The sequence below is a fragment of the Bombina bombina genome, chromosome 4, assembly GCF_027579735.1.
Source record: "Bombina bombina isolate aBomBom1 chromosome 4, aBomBom1.pri, whole genome shotgun sequence".
NCBI lineage: Eukaryota > Metazoa > Chordata > Amphibia > Anura > Bombinatoridae > Bombina > Bombina bombina.
In genome coordinates, this window is record NC_069502.1 from 188,633,076 (window position 1) to 188,655,143 (window position 22,068).

General features: G+C 41.3%; 1 protein-coding gene across 1 annotated transcript in view; it reads left to right on the top strand.

Moving 5' to 3' along the window:
- The window catches only part of EIPR1 (EARP complex and GARP complex interacting protein 1), a 595,922-nt gene that overhangs the window by 563,603 nt on the left and 10,251 nt on the right, over window positions 1-22,068 (top strand). The window contains exon 7 of the mRNA XM_053709730.1: window positions 5,519-5,686. Within this exon, the coding sequence (XP_053565705.1) occupies window positions 5,519-5,686 (168 nt within the window). The remainder of the gene's footprint in view (window positions 1-5,518; window positions 5,687-22,068) is intronic.

A 22,068-nucleotide genomic window follows, 5' to 3' on the forward strand; every position in this document is an offset into this window, starting at 1 on the left:
ATTGAATAATTGATCAAGAAGCGATTGAACAATGGAGAATTCCAGATCCTAATACTTCTGAGTGGACAGTTTCTGCACATGAATACCAAACCAAACAGATTGATGGTCACTGGATCCTAAGTTCTCAGCTACAGACACATCTGAAACAGTATCACTGTTTTGGACCAATTTATTGGACACCTGCTGACTGCTTCCTGCGGATACCCTGTCTAAAGTCTGTTGGGTGACTACATTGATCCCATCCTGCTAGAATAGCATCACTGTAGATGCTATATCAAATGTGAGTATATTACTTTAAACACTGTAATATATCGTGGGTCCAAACTGTACTAGGCCATATAGGCACCTCTGTGTCTCTCTATATATCCACTACAGATTACTCCACTTTATCCTAGAGGTCGGTCTGCTGGGTGACTGTGATTGATCCCAGGCTGCTTCTATTGCACTGATTGAAGTGCTCCCTGAATTGTGAGTTTGCATTAGCACGACTAGATCATATACATTGTGTTGAACAAACAATATTGGGCCATGTGGCGCATCTGTCTCTCTCTTGTTCTGTGTTTAAACCTGTTGCTCCACCATGGAGCTTAAACTTGGTTCTTAAGGTTCTTCAAGGAGTTCTGTTTGAACCTCTTCATTCCATAGATATCAAACTTTTATCTTGGAAAGTTCTTTTTTTTTTTTTTTGGTAGCTATTTCCTCGGCTCGTAGAGTCTCTGAGCTATCTGCCTTACAATGTGATTCTCCTTATCTGAATTTTCATACGGATAAGGTAGTCCTGCGTACCAAACCTGGGTTCTTACCTAAGGTGGTATCTAACAAGAATATCAATCAAGAGATTGTGGTTCCATCCTTGTGTTACACAATCTGGACGTGGTCTGTGCTTTAAAGTTTTATTTACAAGTTACTAAAGATTTTCGTCAAACATCTGCTTTGTTTGTTGTCTACTCTGGACAGAGGAGAGGTCAAAAGGCTTTGGCAACCTCTTTTTCTTTTTGGCTAAGATGCTTAATCCGCTTAGCCTATGAGACTGCTGGACAGCAGCCTCCTGAAAGGATTACAGCTCATTCCACTAGAGCTGTGGCTTCCACTTGGGCCTTTAAAAATGAGGCTTCTGTTGAACAGATTTGCAAGGCGGCGACTTGGTCTTCGCTTCATACTTTTTCAAAATTTTACAAATTTGATACTTTTGCTTCTTCGGAGGCTATATTTGGGAGAAAGGTTTTACAGGCAGTGGTTCCTTCCATTTAAGTTCCTGCCTTGTCCCTCCCTTCATCCGTGTACTTTAGCTTTGGTATTGGTATCCCACAAGTAATGGATGATCCGTGGACTGGATACACCTTACAAGAGAAAACACAATTTATGCTTACCTGATAAATTTATTTTTCTTGTGGTGTATCCAGTCCACGGCCCGCCCTGTAATTTTAAGGCAGGTAATTTTTAAATTTAAACTACAGTAACCACTACACCCTATGGTTCCTCCTTTCTCGGCTTGTTTTCGGTCGAATGACTGGCTATGACGGTTAGGGGAGGATCTATATTACAGCTCTGCTGTGGGTGTCCTCTTGCAACTTCCTGTTGGGAATGAGAATATCCCACAAGTAATGGATAATCCGTGGACTGGATACACCACAAGAGAAATACATTTATCAGGTAAGCATAAATTGTGTTTTTAGTGATAAGATTTTCCTTAGGTATAGCTAATACCTCTGCAGTAACTTTGTCAATCAAACTGTCAGGATAACCACGTGCCAAGAATTTTGACCCCATTTCTCTTAATCTAAGGGGAACCAGATTGTCATCAGAGTCAATCTTCCTGACTCTTAATAATTGACTATGTGGTAATGATGCTATTAGTGGTTGCTGGTGAGCACTGCCAAATTTCAAAAGACTGTTCCTATCAGTTTCTTTCTGATAAATATCTGTGCAGAAGCCATTACCTTGTTTTCTTACTGATACGTCCAAAAAATCTATCCTACTTTCAGACCAAGTTAATTTAAATTTAATATTGGTGGTTGATCTATTGAGTTCATCCACAAATGATACCAGGGCTCCAACGTCGCCAACCCAAATGCTGAAGATGTCGTCGATGTAGCGCCACCAGGCGGCGCCACACAGACGAAACTTTTCATTCTCAAATACAAATTTTTCCTCAAAGGAATTCATAAACAAATTGGCATAATTGGGTGCGACGTTGGAGCCCATGGCTGTCCCCTGCCGTTGCAAGAAAAAAGAATCCTCAAAGAGAAAATAGTTGTTATATAACACAATCCCTAATAATTGCATAAGAAAATGGATTTGTCCTTCAGTATACAAGCCACTGGTGTATAATACTGATCTAGTAGCCCCCAAGCCACTCTCATGAGTTATAGAAGTGTAAAGGCTGGTGACATCTAGAGAGTATAAGATAAACTTATCAGTATACATCTGCAAATTCCCCAACTTATCCAGGAAATCACCAGTATCCTTAATGAAAGTGCTAGACTGTTCTACATATGGGCGTAAAATTTTGTCCAGGAAACCCTCAATCCTGGAAAAAATTGACCCAGTCCCCGCCACAATAGGTCGACCAGGTGGCTTGTTAAGGGATTTATGTATTTTTGGTAGTGCATAGAAAACTGGTGTTATAGGATCCTGCACTACCAAAAATTTTGCTGTGTCTTTATTAATAACACCATATTTCAATGCATTATCAACTAAAGAATTTTACAATGTATCGCTATTTTGACATTTTTTTGGCTATTGAAATAGTTCAAGAAGATCAGACAATGGTTGCAATCACATAATTAATTACTTTGTGAGCTTTTTTAACTTCTAATTTGTATATAGGTTTTATATGAATGTTTTCTATATGACAAGTGGTTTTTATGACTTTGTTTAGCTTTACAGCCCATACTAGCATAGCTAATTGATTAATTGAGTAATTAAACACATGAATTGTTAATGCTATAAAGGAAGGTTAAAGGCTGTACTATGACATCACATGATTAAGGGGACCGCCCCGAAACGTTGTGTTTTCTTTGATCCCCATGTTCTAAAATAAAGGGATTTTTAATCTGACACCTCTGTGCTGTTTCTATGATTTGATGGTGGGCTTGGCAGTGTCCCACGGATGTGTCAGTTCCTCTGGTTATAGTGCTGGTTCCTGTTTGGATTTTGTGAAAGGAGAAGGCAGACTCAGGATGAAGCACAATTGCCATAGCTTCCACAAAGGAGTGTCCCAAGGATATTTCTTCACAGGATTGGATTAGATGCCTTTATTGACCGAGAGATCATCCAGAGCTTTCTGGCTGGATAGGCAGTCTATCCTGTCACTGCACGAAGAAATCAGTGAGGCACTGGAATCCATGACAGCACTCTCACAGGCTATCCCTGGACTTCTAAAACTTCTGGCTGCAATACAGTTATTTGTGACAGGATCCTTCCAGTCTGTCGCAAGCGTCGTTATTGGCATAGAAACTGTGGGTTTTTACATTTTTCTGTTTTTCTCAGACTCTGAAGCATATTTTCTCTGTTCCAAATAAAATACACAACTATTGATCTGTTTAGGGAAAACCTCCTTTTTATACATGTGATCTGCTCTTATTTTGACACGCCAATTACGTTTTTGACACCTTTCTGGTCATGTTGGGTACATAATTGACTAATTAAAAGTAGACAGATTATTAACTTTGCATTTTTGTGCCCATTTAGACACATCTTTATTTTGAGGTTTTCTTAGTAAATTTAAGTGACACTTAAGGGCTTAGTTAAACAATGCTTCAGGATTTCAACTCTGTTAATAATCTTCATACTGGTTGCATTTTAGTATTATTTCAGGACTGAACCATTTTGATTATGTGGTTAAAGTGATGGTAAACTCTCCCCTTTTTAAAATTAGACCCGAAATCGTAGTGATATTTTAGATGGAGTTTAATTAGTTGTAAGATGCGCTATAACTTGTTTCTTAATATAGATATGGAATTTAAATTATACATGCTCCGCTGCCCATTTCAAAAGTATGTTTTTCTGTTAACGGTTTGAATTGTTGTCCAGTCAGTGCTCTCCCCATATGGCACTTTTGTTGTAGCTAGAGTGGTGATTGGAGAACAATTCAAACTATTAGCTCACAGAAAAAAATTTGTTTTGAAGTAGGCGGGGTATTTGAATTTCATATCTATATTAAAAAGTAAGTTATAGCGCAACGTCATAACAACTGATTAATTAAACTCCATCTAAAATATCACTAACATTTCAAATTTGTTTTTATAAAGGGGAAAGTTTACAATCACTTTAAGGGAAGAATTTGCCCTAGAGTCTCTCATATGTTTCTTAAAGGAATACTAAACCCACATTTTTTCTTTCATGATTCAGATAGAGCATGCAATTTTAAGCAACTTTCTCATTTACTCCTATTATCAGTTTTCTTCATTCTCTTGCTATCTTTATTTGAAAAGCAAGAGTGTAAGCTTAGGAGCTGGCCCATTTTTTGTTCAGCAGCCGGGTTGCGCTTGCTTATTGGTGGCTAAAATGTAGCCACCAAATAGCAAGCACTATCCAGGGTGTGAGAACCTGCAGTCATAAGGGTGCGAATCGTTTGATAAATCAACCCCATAGAATGACATGGTAACTCTCTTAATTATGTCTGAGTTTTAGGGGGAAATAATAAAAAAATACTAATTATTCTTGTGGTTTTTTTTCACAATAATACACAAGGCTTGCAAATCTTTATGTGATATAGCTGGGCCCTATAAGTCATAAACAAATTATTAGTGTTTATCATTATTACGTATAGAGCACCAACATTTTATTTAGCACACTATAATGGATACTATAACTTTGACTGATGTAAAATACATAAATGTAAACAAAAGGGGAGAAATATTGTGTTATATCAACAGCAGATGCACTTAATTGAATTTGAGCTAAAGTCTTGCAACATTCTAAAGTATCTCCACCCTTTAATGTGAAAGGTTATTTTAGTAGAACTGTGCCTTTACAATGAAACCTCATTAACACGATATTCATTTCATTTTACATCTCAATATGGTTACATATTCACAAGCAGCTTTTGTTAGGAGAGGCAACCCACCCATCCATGTGTTGCTTTTGTACTAACTCACCATGAAAACCTCATATGCTATCACAAAAAAACAAGATTTACATTTACAAAAAATCTTTTTTTCCTATCACAGACATTTTTGTGGGTTTGGTGTTCCTGGTCTATTTCCCTGAATCATGGTTGTAGGCAATTATCTTTCTTCTCTCTCAAAATAGATGTGGGGTTTTTTTTTTGATAATTATAAATTTTGCTTTTTTTTTATACTGTGATTCTGTTATCCAATTCACTTTAAAAATAAATGGCTTAAAGGCTGTTTAATCTAAACGGTTTATAATGACCTGGATTAAATATCACATTTCTAAATGTCTAATAAACATCATGGTGTTCCATTTCTTTCTATAATTACTGTTTCATGATTTGTTTGGAGGCTATTGCATGTGTCTGTTTATCTAAAGTGCATTGTTTATATTTTTACAGGCAGATATACTGCATCGATAATGCTCACGGACAGCTGGTTCGAGACCTAGACTTCAATCCCAATAAACAATACTACTTGGCTAGTTGCGGAGATGACTGCAAAGTGAAGTTCTGGGATACCAGAAATATTAATGAACCAGTAAAAACACTAGAGGAACATTCTCATTGGTAGGATTCTCAGTGCTCGTGTTTTCAAATGTTTATTTCTGTTGTATGCAAAGCAAGCTGTTACTATTACATCATGCTGCCTAGACATAGGCACAGATGGCTCAGTATTGATTTGTTAAATAAAAATTAAAATACACAAAATGAAAAATGGTGTGTCACCAATAAATCTGTAAAAAATAATTATTAAAATTATGCAAAAAAAAACCCCAAACACCCAAATAAATACTTCACCTGAACCAAAATGTCCTTTATCACAAATCCTAGATGGTCTTAATTAATCCGTACTAGATAATCTCACTCTTGATGGAGCTACAAATATCTCTTAGAAAAGCACTCTATGTACATCAACCAGATGGCAGATCCTCTCTTCTTTCAAACTTTTAATACTTGCAGCAAAGCATAACATTTACAATGAAAACATCCACTGTAGGGCAGGTACAGCAAACAGGTGGGACAGAATCCTCACTGACATAGACCTGTAGATAAAGAAAAAACAGAATAACCAACCCTGGTTTTCTATATAGGGGTAGCAAAAATGTTGGAAGGTAAGCAAAGACCACCTTGCCGTCTTCCAACTGCTAAAAGCCACCATTACTCTTACTAAAAAGAATTACATGTACACAGCATAACCCCAATCCTTGCTTGCAGGGAAAAGCACCCATTAATGGATTAACAACTTGATTTCTTTAGACACCTTCTTCGCACATCACCTACAATGTTACACAGGCAAAGAATGACTTGGGATTGTGGGAAGTGGGAGGATACTTGAAGCTTTGCAGGGGTGTTCTTTGCCTCCACCTGGTGGTCAGGAGTTGAATTCCCACTAGTAATTGAATGGATTTGTGGACTCTCCATGCCATTGGAAAGAAACAAGGCTTTAAAGTGTCACTCAGACACTGCAGAAGTCTGGCAGCAAACAATTATAACCAGTCCTTATGCATAAGAAACACACTGTGTAAATCAGCTGTTATAGGTCTTACAGACACAGTTACAAAGTTGCATTCACATCAAAACCATTCTCCCACCCCTCCGGGTGACATGCCTCTTCCTTCCAACATATGTTTCTCTACCTTACATGGCTTTTTCAAGGGATACCCTGAAAAAGCCATGTAAGATGGAGAAACGTACACTGGAAGGAAGAGGTGTGTCACCTGGAAAGGTGTGCGCACAGCTTTTAAAGTGAATGCAACTTTGTAACCGTGTCTGTAAGACGTATAACAGCTGATTCATACAGCGTGTTTCTTATGCAAAAGGACTGGTTATAATCGTTTACTGCCAGATTTCTTCTGTAATACCCTGAATGACACTTTTAAGCGTTGTTTTTATTGTAAATTGTTTGCTTTGCTGCATGTATTAAAAGATTGAAAGTACTGTTGATTGGTGTACATAGAGCACTTTTCTGAGAGCTATTTGTAGCTCCATTAATTGTGAGATTATCTACTAAGGATTCATTTTGGTGTTTTTGCACATTTGTTATAATTAGTTTTGATTTGTACATGTATATATTTAGGTAAACAGTAGACTAAAAGCAAGTATAGAGACTGAAGGAAGAAACCTTCTAGGAACAACGTGTACATGCTTATAAACAAATACTATTTACATGCTAAAATCAAATGATATGACAGAGATGTAGTGACAAGTGAGGCAGTAGCTTGGTTAATGTACCCAACTGCTAACCACAAAAAGGGAATGTGCAAGTTACCCCATGCCCATAAAATATTAATTATGTCTAAGGCTAGAAGTAATTGTGAATGTTGAAGTATTGGAGTCCATTCATAACGGTTGAGAAAACAGAGGTATTGTATGGACTACACCACAGCAATGAAAGAGGCATTAGAATGAGAAAAACTGTTCCACTAGTCACTTGAATACATAAGTCTGCAATGCAGAGGCTGTTTGTGTGGGGAGTGATGAGGTTTAACGTAACTTTGCATAACCCCTTATTGCAATAAAGGACTCTAAGAAAATCAGTGACATTGGTTTCTAAAAGCTTTGCCTTGTCAGCACGATTACAGTTCTCTATCAGGTCCAATTTCTGCTTCTGATGGGAGCCATTAGAATACAGCCCATAATCCTTGATTAGAGGAAAGGGAAGTCTTTGTTGGGGCTTTATGACTGGAATCTTAATCTTTGGGGTGTAAAAAGTCTGTACTGCAGTAAGAAACCAGATGAAAAAAAGAATGTAACTCACAACTTGTACTGATTTTACGACTGCATTTGCCCAGTGAAAAAGGTAAAAGTTTAAGCAGCAAAACTTTTTCCAAAGAAGCATCACAGATAAACAATTGTGGCAATACAATCTAATTTATTTGACATTAATGTGCTCCATAGATGGAATCAAATATCTTTGTTTAGGACACCTAACTAAATATTAATAGTATATTATAATATACCATATATTAAAGGCGTGGCTAGGAATTTATACTGTGCTCTCACCTTACCACCTGTCCCCTTGACCCTATCCCCTTACAGCTACTCCCCTCCCTCTCTGCTACCCTTACCCCTATACTAACACACATTTTCAACCTCTCCCTCAGCACCGGTATATTTCCCTCATCGCTGAAACATGCACTGGTCACACCTATCCTCAAAAAACCTTCCCTTGATCCTACCTCCCCATCCAACTACTGCCCTATTTCCCTCCTCCCTCTTGCCTCAAAGCTTCTCGAAAAACTAGTATATGCATGCCTATCCCATTTCCTTACGTTAAACTCCCTTCTTGACCCACTGCAATCTGGATTTCGTCCCCATCACTCCACAGAGACAGCTATTGTTAAGGTTACCAACGACCTACTTACAGCAAAATCAAAAGGCCACTTCTCTCTGCTTATCCTCCTTGATCTGTCCGCAGCCTTTGACACTGTTGACCGCCCTCTTTTGCTCCAAACCCTCCAATCCTTCGGCATCTGTGACACAGCCCTTTTGTGGCTCTCTTCCTACCTGTCAATCCGTACCTTTAGTGTAGCCTTCTCTGGGGCCTCCTCTGCCCCGTCAATACTTTCTGTCTGAATACCGCAAGGCTCTGTCCTTGGTCCCCTTCTCTTCTCAATCTACACGTCATCACCAAGTTCCCTAATAAATTCCCACGGTTTCCAATATCATTTGTATGCCGACACCCAAATCTACTTCTCTGCACCAGACCTATCTCCTTCCTTGCTAACCCGTGTCACTAACTGTCTTTCTCACATCTCTTACTGGATGTCCTCTCACTACCTCAAGCTAAATCTCTCCAAAACTGAGCTCCTCATTTTCCCCTCTTCTTCAAAAATCTCCACCCCCAATCTCTCTATAACTGTCAATTCCATCATTACCCCTACCCTGCATGCCCGATGTCTCGGGGTCACATTTGACTCAGATCTTTCTTTCACTCCTCACATTCAGTCCTTGGCTAAAGCCTGCCGCTTCCACCTTAAAAATATCTCTAAAATTAGACACTTCCTTACACAAGACACAACTAAGATTTTAATCCACTCTCTCATTCTTTCCCACCTCGATTACTGCAACTCTGTCCTCTCTGGTCTCCCCACCTGCCGCCTAGCTCCTTTACAATCCATAATGAATGCCTCTGCCAGACTCATCTTCCCTTCACGTCACTCTTCATCTGCTGCTCCTCTCTGCCAATCCCTTCACTGGCTTCCTCTTGCCTCTAGGATCAAACACAAAATTCTCACTCTGACATACAAAGCTCTCAACTGCACTGCTCCCCCTTATATCTCAGACCTTGTCTCCAGATACTCTCCCTCCCGTCCCCTTCGCTCTGCTCATGACCTCCTACTCTCCTCCTCCTTGGTTACCTCATCGCATTCCCGTTTACAGGACTTCTCCAGACTGGCTCCCATCTTGTGGGACTCTCTGCCTCGTGGGGACAAGACTCTCCCCTAGTTTTGAAAGCTTCAAGCGCTCCCTAAAGACTCTACTGTTCAGGGATGCATACAACCTATGCTAACCTTACTTTATACCAGTTCCACTCCTCCATTGCTATCCCCTGAACCCCCTTAGCATGTAAGCCTAAGAGTCCAGCTGTTTGTAGATCACCTTCTTAATAGCTGACTACAACAGTGCAACTCTTGGCAGGGCCCTCTACCCATTTGATCCCTATAATTGTTTTGTTGTACTCCCCCTTTGTTTATAGCGCTGCGGAATCTGTTGACGCTCTACAAATAACCGATAATAATAATAATAATAATAATAATTTATAATAAGTGGGCCATCAAAAAGTCATAGAGAATTAGGTATGTGTATTCATACCCTTAGTGAGGATCCGAATGCGGAAGTAATCAGCCCTTGTTTCCTTTGGATATTTTCGTCAGCGTATTGATTCCTCTAAAACATTGTTTCTCAACCATAATCCTCAAGTTCCCTCAACAGGCCATGTTTTCATTATAGCTGAACTAGTGCACAGGGGAAATAATCAGCTGATGGGTGAGAGCAAGTTAGTAACCATGGTGTTACTGCTCAGCTGATTACTTCACCTGTGCACTGTTTAAGCAATAATAAAAACCTGGCCTGTTGGGGGTACTTGAGGAACACAGTTGAGAAACACTGCTGTAAAAAATCCCTACTCTAAGATCTGTGCAAATCTAGATCTTAGAGTGGGGATCTTTCACAGGAATCAATCGGGCTACAAAAATATCCGAAGGGAATGAGCGGCTGCTTACTTCCTGCATTTGGATCCTCACAAAGGATACGAATGCACATACCTACTTATACATACCCTTATTTTAAAGCCTTTAAGCCCCAGAAGCCCCTCTTTTAAATAAAGCTACTATATATGTCTTAATAGCCAGTTGATCACTGTGGTAATAGTGATCACCTGGTGTGAATAAATGTGCATTTATTTGAGTAGAGCCTAATGGGAGACCGTATGAGCAGACCAAAGTTATACATATGTACCTAAAGACCCTTATTTATGGGATTTATAAACCCTTGTTCTTTTGACCAATGAGTTTAGAAGAAAAAGAACACACTTTTGTCTGTTTAATGATTTTTTTAAAAATATACATTTTTAACACTTTTTTTTTTTCTCACATCATGATATATACATAAAATAATGGTATTGATTGAATCTGCTGGGTCTGAAGAAAAAAACCCCAATATGTATTGTGTGGATTTCTCAGTTAAAATGAAGCTACATTAGGGCTTAAATGTGAGCAGTATTTAAAAACTCCAAAACAGCTCAGCAAGAGTGGAAATGGCTTAGCAGATAAGGGGTTAAAGAAAGTAAACTCTTCCACAAGGGATTTTAGTGCATTTAGCTAATACTAAACAAAATCAGGAGCTTCAACCCAGAAAACAAAAAATAATTCTATAATCAACTTGCCTTGCAACATTATTATGAGTATCATAAACCAGGTTTGTTTTTACTAATCCAATGTCTTTTCCAGTGGATGAGAATGGCATAGAAAATGAAGCCAAAATCACCAGTGCTGCATATAGGTTTTCTTAGGTTAAAGGGATAGTAAAGTCCAAAAAAACTTTCATGAGTCAGATAGGGCATGTCATTTTAAACAACTTTCTAATTTACTTTTATCATCAAATTTGCTTTGTTCCCTTGGTATTCTTAGTTGAAAGCTAAACCTCGGTAGACTCATATGCTAATTTCTAAGCCCTTGAAGGCCGCCTCGTATCTGAATGCATTTGAAAGTTTTTCACATCTATAGGGCGTTAGTTCATGTGTTTCATATAAAAAAAAACATTGTGCTCATGCACGTGGGGTTATTTAAGAGTCAGCACTAATTGCCTGAACTGCAAGTCTATCAAAAGATCTGAGATAAGTAGGCAGTCTGCCCGATCTTAGATACAAGGTAATTACAGAGATTAGAAGTATATTTCTGTAACAGTGATGGTTATGCAAAACTGGGGAATGTGTTTCCCATCTATTTAACTATAATGAATTGGAATGGAGGCCTTTGTTTACCTGCTTCAGCCAGTTGAACAGATAAGGTCACTTCAAAGCTGGTCAGTCAATGCTTGGTTGTGTCTCAGGAAAATTTTGAGATTTACAGTCCAGTTTGGGGTGAGACAGGCTCTTGGCAGACCTCCAGCGTGTTCACTTTGACCACAATCAGTTGGTGGTTTCAATCAGCAACCGCAGCTATTTCAGTTGCAAGAATAAACCAAAAGATACAATTTCCCGGTCATTTAATAATATGCAAAGAATATAACAAGTAATTGGGAACACATTGAGGGGAAACAATGACAGTAAAATGTTACTGAGACTTTGAAAGGAAAAACCACCATACTGATTGCTCAGGATGAAGTAAGAGAACATAGTCTCTGCAAAACAGAAGCAGAAAATGTGTAGCAGCAAAGGGATTTAGATTAGGACAACATTTAAGAAATATCTGCAAGAAATGTAAAATTTTATAAACAAATTTCTAGCATTCCTGGCAACCAAGGGGTAAGGTTAATCCTAACCAGATATTGGTATGTGTTCATTGAAATCACTGAACCAAGGATACATCTATAAGTACTTCTGAATTGCTTATGTGATAGTAGATTATGTGGAGAAAAACAGGGTTAAAACATAACCTTTATTAATAGATTACAATAAGGGTGGCTAAATTAAAAGCACAAAGTGAACTGAATTGTGCTTGGAAATAATTAAATACAATACAACCATTTAGCATTTGATGTTGGTGTGTGTATTATTGTGTTTATAGTTAATAATAGATAACTATGATAATGATGCAATTGGTAAAAGTATCTCAGTAGTTAACAAATATGAGATTCTAATTTACCAAGTTAGTTGCATGGTCTTGTGTTTCCTAGATGTACAATTTTGCTTTGAAATATGAATAGCAATAAAAATAGACCATCAAACTACAATAATCTAATGTATATAAGGTGCAATACTATTAGGTAACTTATGTAAATAGCAGCAATGCTGTGGTTACAATTACCCCCCCCCCCCCCCCTGTATAAAACTTGTAGGGCTTATATATTACAAATTATATGCATCAACATGGTTATGGCAGTTTCAAAAAAGCAGAAATGTAAATCTTAGGAGCTGGCCCATTTCCATCTTAAGGGGAGGAGAGTCCACGGCTTAATTCATTACTAGTGGAAATTAAGAACCTGGCCACCAGGAGGAGGCAAAGACACCCCAGCCAAAGGTTTAAATACCTCCACCACTCCCCTCATCCCCCAGTCATTCTTTGCCTTTCGTCACAGGAGGTGGCAGATAGGTGCCAGAATATCGGAGGTCTCTTATGAGGGGTTCTACCCTTCGCTATGGGACAGGAGTTTAAGTAGCCCTTTAAGTTTCTAAACTTGAGGGCCTTTGTGAACATTAGAGTCTCGAGATGCAGGGGCAACTTCCCTTTGCAACACCATCCCGACTTATATTAACAGCTCCTTTAGCAATCAGCGTTGACGAGTTTCGCAGATTGCTTTCTCTTGTAAGGTGTATCCAGTCCACGGATCATCCATTACTTGTGGGATATTCTCATTCCCAACAGGAAGTTGCAAGAGGACACCCACAGCAGAGCTGTAATATAGCTCCTCCCCTAACTGTCATACCCAGTCATTCTCTTGCATCTCTCAACAAGCAAGGACGTTGTAGGAGAGAGTGGTTAAATATAGCTAGTTTATTTTCTTCAATCAAAAGTTTGTTATTTTTAAATAATACCGGAGTTGTGCTATTTTATCTCAGGCAGTAAATAGAAGAAGAATCTGCCTGAGGTTTCTATGATCTTAGCAGGTTGTAACTAAGATCCATTGCTGTTCTCACATATGTCTGAGGGGATTACACAGATGAGGTAAAACTTCAGCGAGATAATGGCGTGCAGTTTATTCTGCTATCAGGTATGTGCAGTTATAATTTTTTCTAGAGATGGAAAACACTATAAAATGCTGCTGATACCGGATTAATGTAAGTTAAGCCTGAATACAGTGATTTAATAACGACTGGTATCATGCTTACTCCCAGGGGTAATACCCTTATGATATTGCAATATAAAACGTTTGCTGGCATGTTTAATCGTTTTTATATATGCTTTGGTGATAAAACTTTATTGGGGCCTAGTTTTTTCCACATGGCTGGCTTAAATTTTGACTAGAAACAGTTTCCTGAGGCTTTCCACTGTTGTAGTATAAAAGTTACAGTTGGTGCAGTTAAAATTACAAACTGTGACATCCAGCTTCCCTCAAAGGCCCTCTGAATGCTATAGGACATCTCTAAAGGGCCCAAAGGCTTTCCAAAATCGTTTATTGGGGAAGGTAGGGACACAGCTTGCTGTGGCAGTTGGTTGTGACTGTTAAAAAAGTCTATTTTGTTTTTTTTTTATCCGTTTTTTGAACTAAGGGGTTAATCATCCATTTGCAAGTGGGTGCAATGCTCTGTTAGCCTATTATACACACTGTAAAAATTTCGTTTGATTTACTGCATTTTTTCACTGTTTTTCAAATTCTGACAAAATTTGTTTCTCTTAAAGGCACAGTACCGTTTTTTATATTTGCTTGTTAACTTGATTTAAAGTGTTTTCCAAGCTTGCTAGTCTCATTGCTAGTCTGTATAAACATGTCTGACATAGAAAAAACTCCTTGTTTATTATGTTTAAAAGCCATGGTGGAACCCCCTCTTAGAATGTGTACCTAATGTACTGATTTCATTTTATGCAATAAAGATCATTTTCTGTCTTTAAAAAATTTATCACCAGAGGAATCTGACGAGGGGGAAGTTATGCCGACTAACTCTCCCCACGTGTCAGACCCTTTGACTCCCGCTTAAGGGACTCACGCTCAAATGGCGCCAAGTACATCTAGGGCGCCCATATCGTTTACTTTACAAGACATGGCGGCAGTCATGGATAATACACTGTCAGCGGTATTAGCCAGACTACCTGAACTTAGAGGTAAGCGAGATAGCTCTGGGGTGAGACAAAATGCAGAGCATACTGATGCTTTAAGAACCATGTCTGATACTGCCTCGCAATATGCAGAAGCTGAGGAAAGAGAGCTTCAGTCAGTGGGTGATGTTAATGACTCAGGAAAGATACCTGATTCTAATATTTCTACATTTAAATTTAAGCTTGAACACCTCTGCGTGTTGCTTAGGGAGGTTTTAGCTGCTCTGAATGACTGTGATACCATTGCAGTGCCAGAGAAATTGTGTAGACTGGATAAATACTTTGCAGTGCCGGTGTGTACTGATGTTTTTCCAAATACCTAAAAGGTTTACAGAAATTATTAATAAGGAATGGGATAGACCAGGTGTGCCGTTCTCTTCCCCTCCTATTTTTAGAAAAATGTTTCCAATAGACGCCACCACACGGGACTTATGGCAGACAGTCCCTAAGGTGGAGGGAGCAGTTTCTACTCTAGTAAAGCGTACTACTATCCCTGTCGAGGACAGTTGTGCTTTTTTTTAGATCCAATGGATAAAAATTTAGAGGTTACCTTAAGAAAATATTTATTTAACAAGGTTTTATCCTACAGCCCCTTGCATGCATTGCCCCTGTCACTGCTGTTGCGGCGTTCTGGTTTGAGTCTCTGGAAGAGGCTTTACAGGTAGCGACTCCATTGGATGACATACTTGGCAAACTTAGAGCACTTAAGCTAGCCATTTCTTTTATTCTGATGCCATTGTTCATTTGACTAAACTAACGGCTAAGAATTCTGGTTTTGCTATACAGGCGCGCAGAGCGCTATGGCTTAGATCATGGTCAACTGACGTGACTTCAAAATGTAAGCTACTTAACATTCCCTTCAAGGGGCAGACCCTATTTGGGCCTGTTTTGAAGGATATTATTGCTGATATGACTGGAGGAAAAGGTCATGCCCTTCCTCAGGACAGGTCCAAATCTAGGGCCAAACAGTCTAATTTTCGTGCCTTTCGAAACTTCAAGGCAGGTGCGGCATCAACTTCCTCTAATGCTAAACAAGAGGGAACTTTTGCTCAATCCAAGACGGTCTGGAGACCAATCCAGACTGGAAAAAAGGTAAGCATGCCAAAAAGCCTGCTGCTGCCTCTAAGACAGCATGAAGGAACGGCCCCCTATCCGGTAACGGATCTAGTAGGGGGCAGACTTTCACTCTTCGCCCAGGCGAAGAGATGTTCAGGATCCCTGGGCGTTGGAAATTATATCCCAGGGATATCTCCTGGACTTCAAAGCTTCCCCCCCAAAAGGGAGATTTCACCTTTCACAATTATAGGCAAACCAGATAAAGAGAGAGGCATTCTTACACTGTGTACGAGACCTCCTAGTTATGGGAGTGATCCATCCAGTTCCAAAGGAGGAACAGGGACAGGGTTTTTACTCAAATCTGTTTGTGGTTCCCAAAAAAAGAGGGAACCTTCAGACCAATTTTGGATCTAAAGATCTTAAACAAATTCCTCAAAGTTCCATCATTCAAGATGGAAACTATTCGTACCATTCTACCAATGATCCAGGAGGGTCAATATATGACTACAGTGGATCTAAAGGATGCTTATCTTCACATTCCGATACACAAAGATCATCATCGGTTTCTCAGGTTTGCCTTTCTAGACAGGCATTACCAGTTTGTAGGTATTCCCTGTGGATTAGCTACAGCCCCAAGAATCTTTACAAAGGTTCTAGGGTCGCTTATGGCGGTCCTAAGGCCGCGGGGCATAGCAGTAGCCCCTTATTTAGACGACATCCTGATACAGGCGTCAAACTTCCAAATTGCCAAGTCTCATACGGGCGTAGTACTGGCATTTCTGAGGTCGCATGGGTGGAAAGTGAACGAGGAAAAGAGTTCTCTATCCCCACTCACAAGAGTTTCCTTTCTAGGGACTCTGATAGATTCTGTAGAAATGAAAATTTACCTGACGGAGTCCAGGTTATCAAAGCTTCTAAATTCCTGCCGGGTTCTTCATTCCATTCTGCGCCCTTCGGTGGCTCAGTGTATGGAAGTAATCGGCTTAATGGTAGCGGCAATGGACATAGTGCCGTTTGCACGCTTACATGTCAGACCGCTGCAAATATGCTTGGTCAGTCAGTGGAACGGGGATTACACAGATTTGTCCCCTCAACTGAATCTGGACCAAGAGACCAGGGATTCTCTTCTCTGGTGGCTATCTCGGGTCCATCTGTCCAAAGGTATGACCTTTTGCAGGCCAGATTGGACAATTGTAACAACAGATGCCAGCCTTCTAGGTTGGGGTGCAGTCTGGAATTCCCTGAAGGCTCAGGGATCGTGGACTCAGGAGGAGTTTCTCCTTCCAATAAATATTCTGGAACTAAGAGCGATATTCAATGCTCTTCAGGCTTGGCCTCAGTTAGCAACTCTGAGGTACATCAGATTTCAGTCGGACAACATCACGACTGTAGCTTACATCAACCATCAAGGGGGAACAAGAAGTTCCCTAGCGATGTTAGAAGTTTCAAAAATAATTCGCTGGGCAGAGATTCACTCTTGCCACCTATCAGCTATCCATATCCCAGGTGTAGAGAACTGGGAGGCGGATTTTCTAAGTCGTCAGACTTTTCATCCGGGAGAGTGGGAACTCCATCCGGAGGTTTTTGCACAACTGATTCATTGTTGGGGCAAACCAGAACTGGATCTCATGGCGTCTCACCAGAACGCCAAGCTTCCGTGTTATGGATCCAGGTCCAGGGATCCCAAGGCGACACTGATAGATGCTCTAGCAGTGCCCTGGTCTTTCAACCTGGCTTATGTGTTTCCACCGGCCTGGTATGCAGATCTAGTGGACATGTCATCCTTTCCACCATGGTCTCTGCCTCTGAGACAGGACCTTCTACTTCAGGGTCCTTTCAACCATCCAAATATAATTTCTCTGAGGCTGACTGCCTGGAGATTGAACGCTTGATTTTATTAAAGCGTGGCTTCTCCGAGTCAGTTATTGATACCTTAATACAGGCACGAAAGCCTGTCACCAGGAAAATTTAACATAAGATATGGCGTAAATATCTTTATTGGTGTGAATCCAAGGGTTACTCATGGAGTAAGGTCAGGATTCCCAGGATATTATCTTTTCTCCAAGAAGGTTTGGAAAAAGGATTGTCAGCTAGTTCCTTAAAGGAACAGATTTCTGCTCTGTCTATTCTTTTGCACAAGCGTCTGGCTGATGTTCCAGACGTTCAGGCATTTTGTCAGGCTTTAGTTTGAATCAAGCCTGTGTTTAAACCTGTTGCTCCACCATTGAGCTTAAATTTGGTTCTTAAGGTTCTTCAAGGAGTTCCGTTTGAACCTCTTCATTCCATAGATATCAAACTTTTATCTTGGAAAGTTCTTTTTTTGGTAGCTATTTCCTCGGCTCGTAGAGTCTCTGAGCTATCTGCCTTATAATGTGATTCTCCTTATCTGATTTTTCATACAGATAAGGTAGTCCTGCGTACCAAACCTGGGTTCTTACCTAAGGTGGTATCTAACAAGAATATCAATCAAGAGATTGTTGTTCCATCCTTGTGTCCTAATCCTTCTTCGAAGAAGGAACGTCTATTACAAAATCTGGACGTGGTCCGTGCTTTAAAGTTTTACTTACAAGCTACTAAAGATTTTCGTCAAACATCTGCTTTGTTTGTTGTCTACTCTGGACAGAGGAGAGGTCAAAAGGCTTTGGCAACCTCTCTTTCTTTTTGGCTAAGAAGCATAATCCGCTGAGCCTATGAGACTGCTGGACAGCAGCCTCCTGAAAGGATTACAGCTCATTCCACTAGAGCTGTGGCTTCCACTTGGGCCTTTAAAAATGAGGCTTCTGTTGAACAGATTTGCAAGGCGGCGACTTGGTCTTCGCTTCATACTTTTTAAAAATTATATTTGGGAGAAAGGTTTTACAGGCAGTGGTACCTTCCGTTTAAGTACCTGCCTTGTCCCTCCCTTCATCCGTGTACTTTAGCTTTGGTATTGGTATCCCACAAGTAATGGATGATCCGTGGACTGGATACACCTTACAAGAGAAAACATAATTTATGCTTACCTGATAAATTTATTTCTCTTGTGGTGTATCCAGTCCACGGCCCGCCCTGTCATTTTAAGGCAGGTAATTTTTAAATTTAAACTACAGTAACCACTGCACCCTATGGTTCCTCCTTTCTCGGCTTGTTTTCGGTCGAATGACTGGCTATGACAGTTAGGGGAGGAGCTATTTTACAGTTCTGCTTTGGGTGTCCTCTTGCAACTTCCTGTTGGGAATGAGAATATCCCACAAGTAATGGATGATCCATGGACTGGATACACCACAAGAGAAATAAATTTATCAGGTAAGCATAAATTATGTTTTCTTCTCTCAAGGCCATGTCAAGAGCGCAGCTACTACTTGTCACACATTTTTACATAATAATAACACAGGCAGTTTCTGAGTCCGGTTCATAGGAGGTGATGAGTGCCCCGGGCCATTGGTGGTTATAAAGGTGCCTGTTCTAGTCTTTTTTTTCTAAGAAGCTATGGAGGATTCTGACACGTTAGAGGGTACTCCCTCTTTATCTAAGTCTTATACCTGTGTTTTTTGTGAGGTTTTGGTAGACCAGCCTGTGCAACTGTGTTCCACATGCCTTGAGAAGGCTACGACTTCCAAACATAAGAGACTGTCTAGCACTACTGAGCCGTCCACCTCTGAGGGGTCTCCATCCCGGGAGGTGTGTTCCCCATTGGCGTCCCCTATACCACATGCAGCGCCCCAGGGTCCGACTGTTAGCCCTTCAGGGGAAATTTCTTGGCTGCCGGACTTTGCGGACCAGCTTGAAACGGCAGTCACTAAGGTGATCCATGCTCTGCCACGTTCTGCTAAGCGCAAGTGTAGAGCTTTTCATAGCGGCCCATGAGTTGTGGTACGATGACGAGGCCCAATCTGACGCATCAGAAGGGGCCCTTTCGGGGTCGGAGTCCGTGTCATCTAAACCTCCGTCAGCGGAGGAACACGGTTTTTGGTTTAAAAAGGAGAACTTGCGTTTTTTGTTAAAGCAAGTGCTGGCTACCTTAGAGGTTCTGGAACCCAAACTACCAGAGGAGCCCTCCATTCCTAAGTTGGATAAGGTTTACGAGGACAGGGTGGTTCCCCAGACCTTCCCGGTTCCTGTCAAGATGGTGAACATTATTAAGAATGAGTGGGAGCGATTAGGTTCTTCCTTTTCCCCTTCTTCTCAATTTAAAAAGCTTTTCCCTGTCCCGGAGGCCCAGCTAGAGTTGTGGGGGACCATTCCCAAGGTGGATGGGGCCATCTCCACGCTCGCTAAACGCACAACGATTCTTTTAGAGGATAGTTTTTCGTTCAAGGAGCCTTTGGATAAGAAGTTGGAAAACATGTGGCGAAAGATGTTTCAACACACAGGGTTAGTTTTTCAACCAGCAGCAGCGGTAGCCGCGGTTGCTGGACCTGCGTCATACTGGTGTGATGCATTATTTTAATATGATTGAGGGGGAACCCTCTTTCGAAGAGGTGCAGGAAAAGATTAAGGCCCTAAAGGTGGCCAATTCTTTCATTCATGATGCTAATATGCAGCTTAAGAGTGCTAATTTTCGTCCCTTTTGTTGGGATAAGGCGAAACACGCTCAGCCCACCACGAAAGCAGACCAATCCAAGGGTGCCTGGAAGCCTGCTCAAGCTTGGAACAAGTCTTAGCAGCACAAGAAGCCCGCCGAGACTAAGTCCAAATGGTCTGCGGACCGAGTGGGGGGCAGATTGTTTCTGTTCTTAGACGCCTGGTTGCAGGATGTTCAGGACCCGTGGGTTCTGGAGGTGGTCGACCAAGGCTACAGGATAGGATTTAAGTCCTCTCCACCCAGGGGCAGATTCCTTCTGTCAAACTTGTCTTCAAGGCTGGAAAAAAGAGAGGCCTTTCTGGGTTGTGTGCAGGATCTCTCCGCTCTAGGGGTTATCGTACCAGTACCCCAGGCAGAGCGGGGTCTAGGTTATCACTCCAATTTGTTTGTTGTCCCAAAGAAGGAGGGCACGTTCTGCCCGATTCTGGACCTCAAATGTTTAAACAAGTTTCTGTCAGTTCCATCATTCAAAATTTAAACTATCAGATCCATTCTTCCCCTAGTCCTAGAGGGGCAGCTAATGACCTCTATAGATTTGAAGGATGCCTACCTTCATGTTCCGATTTACAGGGACCATTTCAGGTTCCTCAGATTTGCCTTTCTGGATCAGCATTTCCAGTTCGTGGCTCTTCCCTTTGGTCTGGAAACAGCCCCGAGGGTCATTCTGATCTGTCGCAGTTGATACACATGGATGTGCGGACTCGGATTTCTCTCTCCTGGTGGATCCGCCTGGATCATCTGTCCATGGGGACATCCTTCCTGAGACCGTCCTGGGAGATTGTTATCATGGACGCGAGTCTGGCAGGATGGGGAGCTGTTTGGGGTGCCAGGATGGCACAAGGGAAGTGGTCTCGCTTAGAGTCCCTTCTGCCAATAAATATTCTGGAGCTTCGAGCGATCTACAATGCTCTGGAGGCATGGCCTTGTCTGAGAGACTTCAGCTTTATCAGGTTTCAGACGGACAATATTACCTCGGTGGCTTACATCAACCACGGAGGCACGAGGAGCTCCCTGGCAATGAGGGAGGTGTCTCGGATACTGGAGTGGGCAGAGACCCACAACTGTTCGCTCTCTGCGATCCACATCCCGGGTGTGGACAACTGGGAGGCGGATTTTCTCAGCAGGCAGACATTTCACCCGGGGGAATGGTCTCTTCACCCCAAGGTGTTTGCAGAGATCTGTCTCAGATGGGTGACGCCGGAGATCGATCTCATCGCGTCCAAATTGAACTGCAAACTTCCCCGATATGGATCGAGGTCGAGGCTCCCCCAGGCGGAGCTAATAGACGCATTGGCGATGCCTTGGGGTTTGGTCTAGTATACATATTCCCTCCGTTACCGCTTCCTCCTCGTGTAGTGGCATGTATAAAGCAGGAGAGAGCGTCCTCCATTCTGATTGCTCCTTCATGGCCAAGGAGGACGTGGTTCGCGGATCTGGTGGGGATGTCATTCTCTCCGCCGTGGAGGTTACCCTGTCGCAGGGATCTGCTGGAACAGGGTCCTTTTCAACATCAAAATCTTGATTCTCTGAGACTGACTGCATGTAGATTGAACGCTTAATCTTGGCAAAGAGGGGTTTTGCGGAAAATGTGATTGACACTCTGGTTCAGGCAAGAAAGCCGATCGCTTGTCGCATCTATCATAAGGTGTGGAGGACTTACTTGTCCTGGTGTGAGACTCATGGCTACCCTTGGCACAGGGTGAGGGTCTTCAGGATTTTGTCCTTTCTTCAAGAAGGATTGGAGAAGGGTCTTGTCGCTAGTTCCCTAAAGGGGCAAATTTCGGCTTTATCTGTTCTGTTACACAGGAGACTCGCTGATCTCCCTGACATACAATCCTTTGTTCAGGCTCTATCTTGAATCAGTCCTGTCTTTAAGCAGTCTGCTCCCCCTTGGAGCTTAAACTTGGTACTTA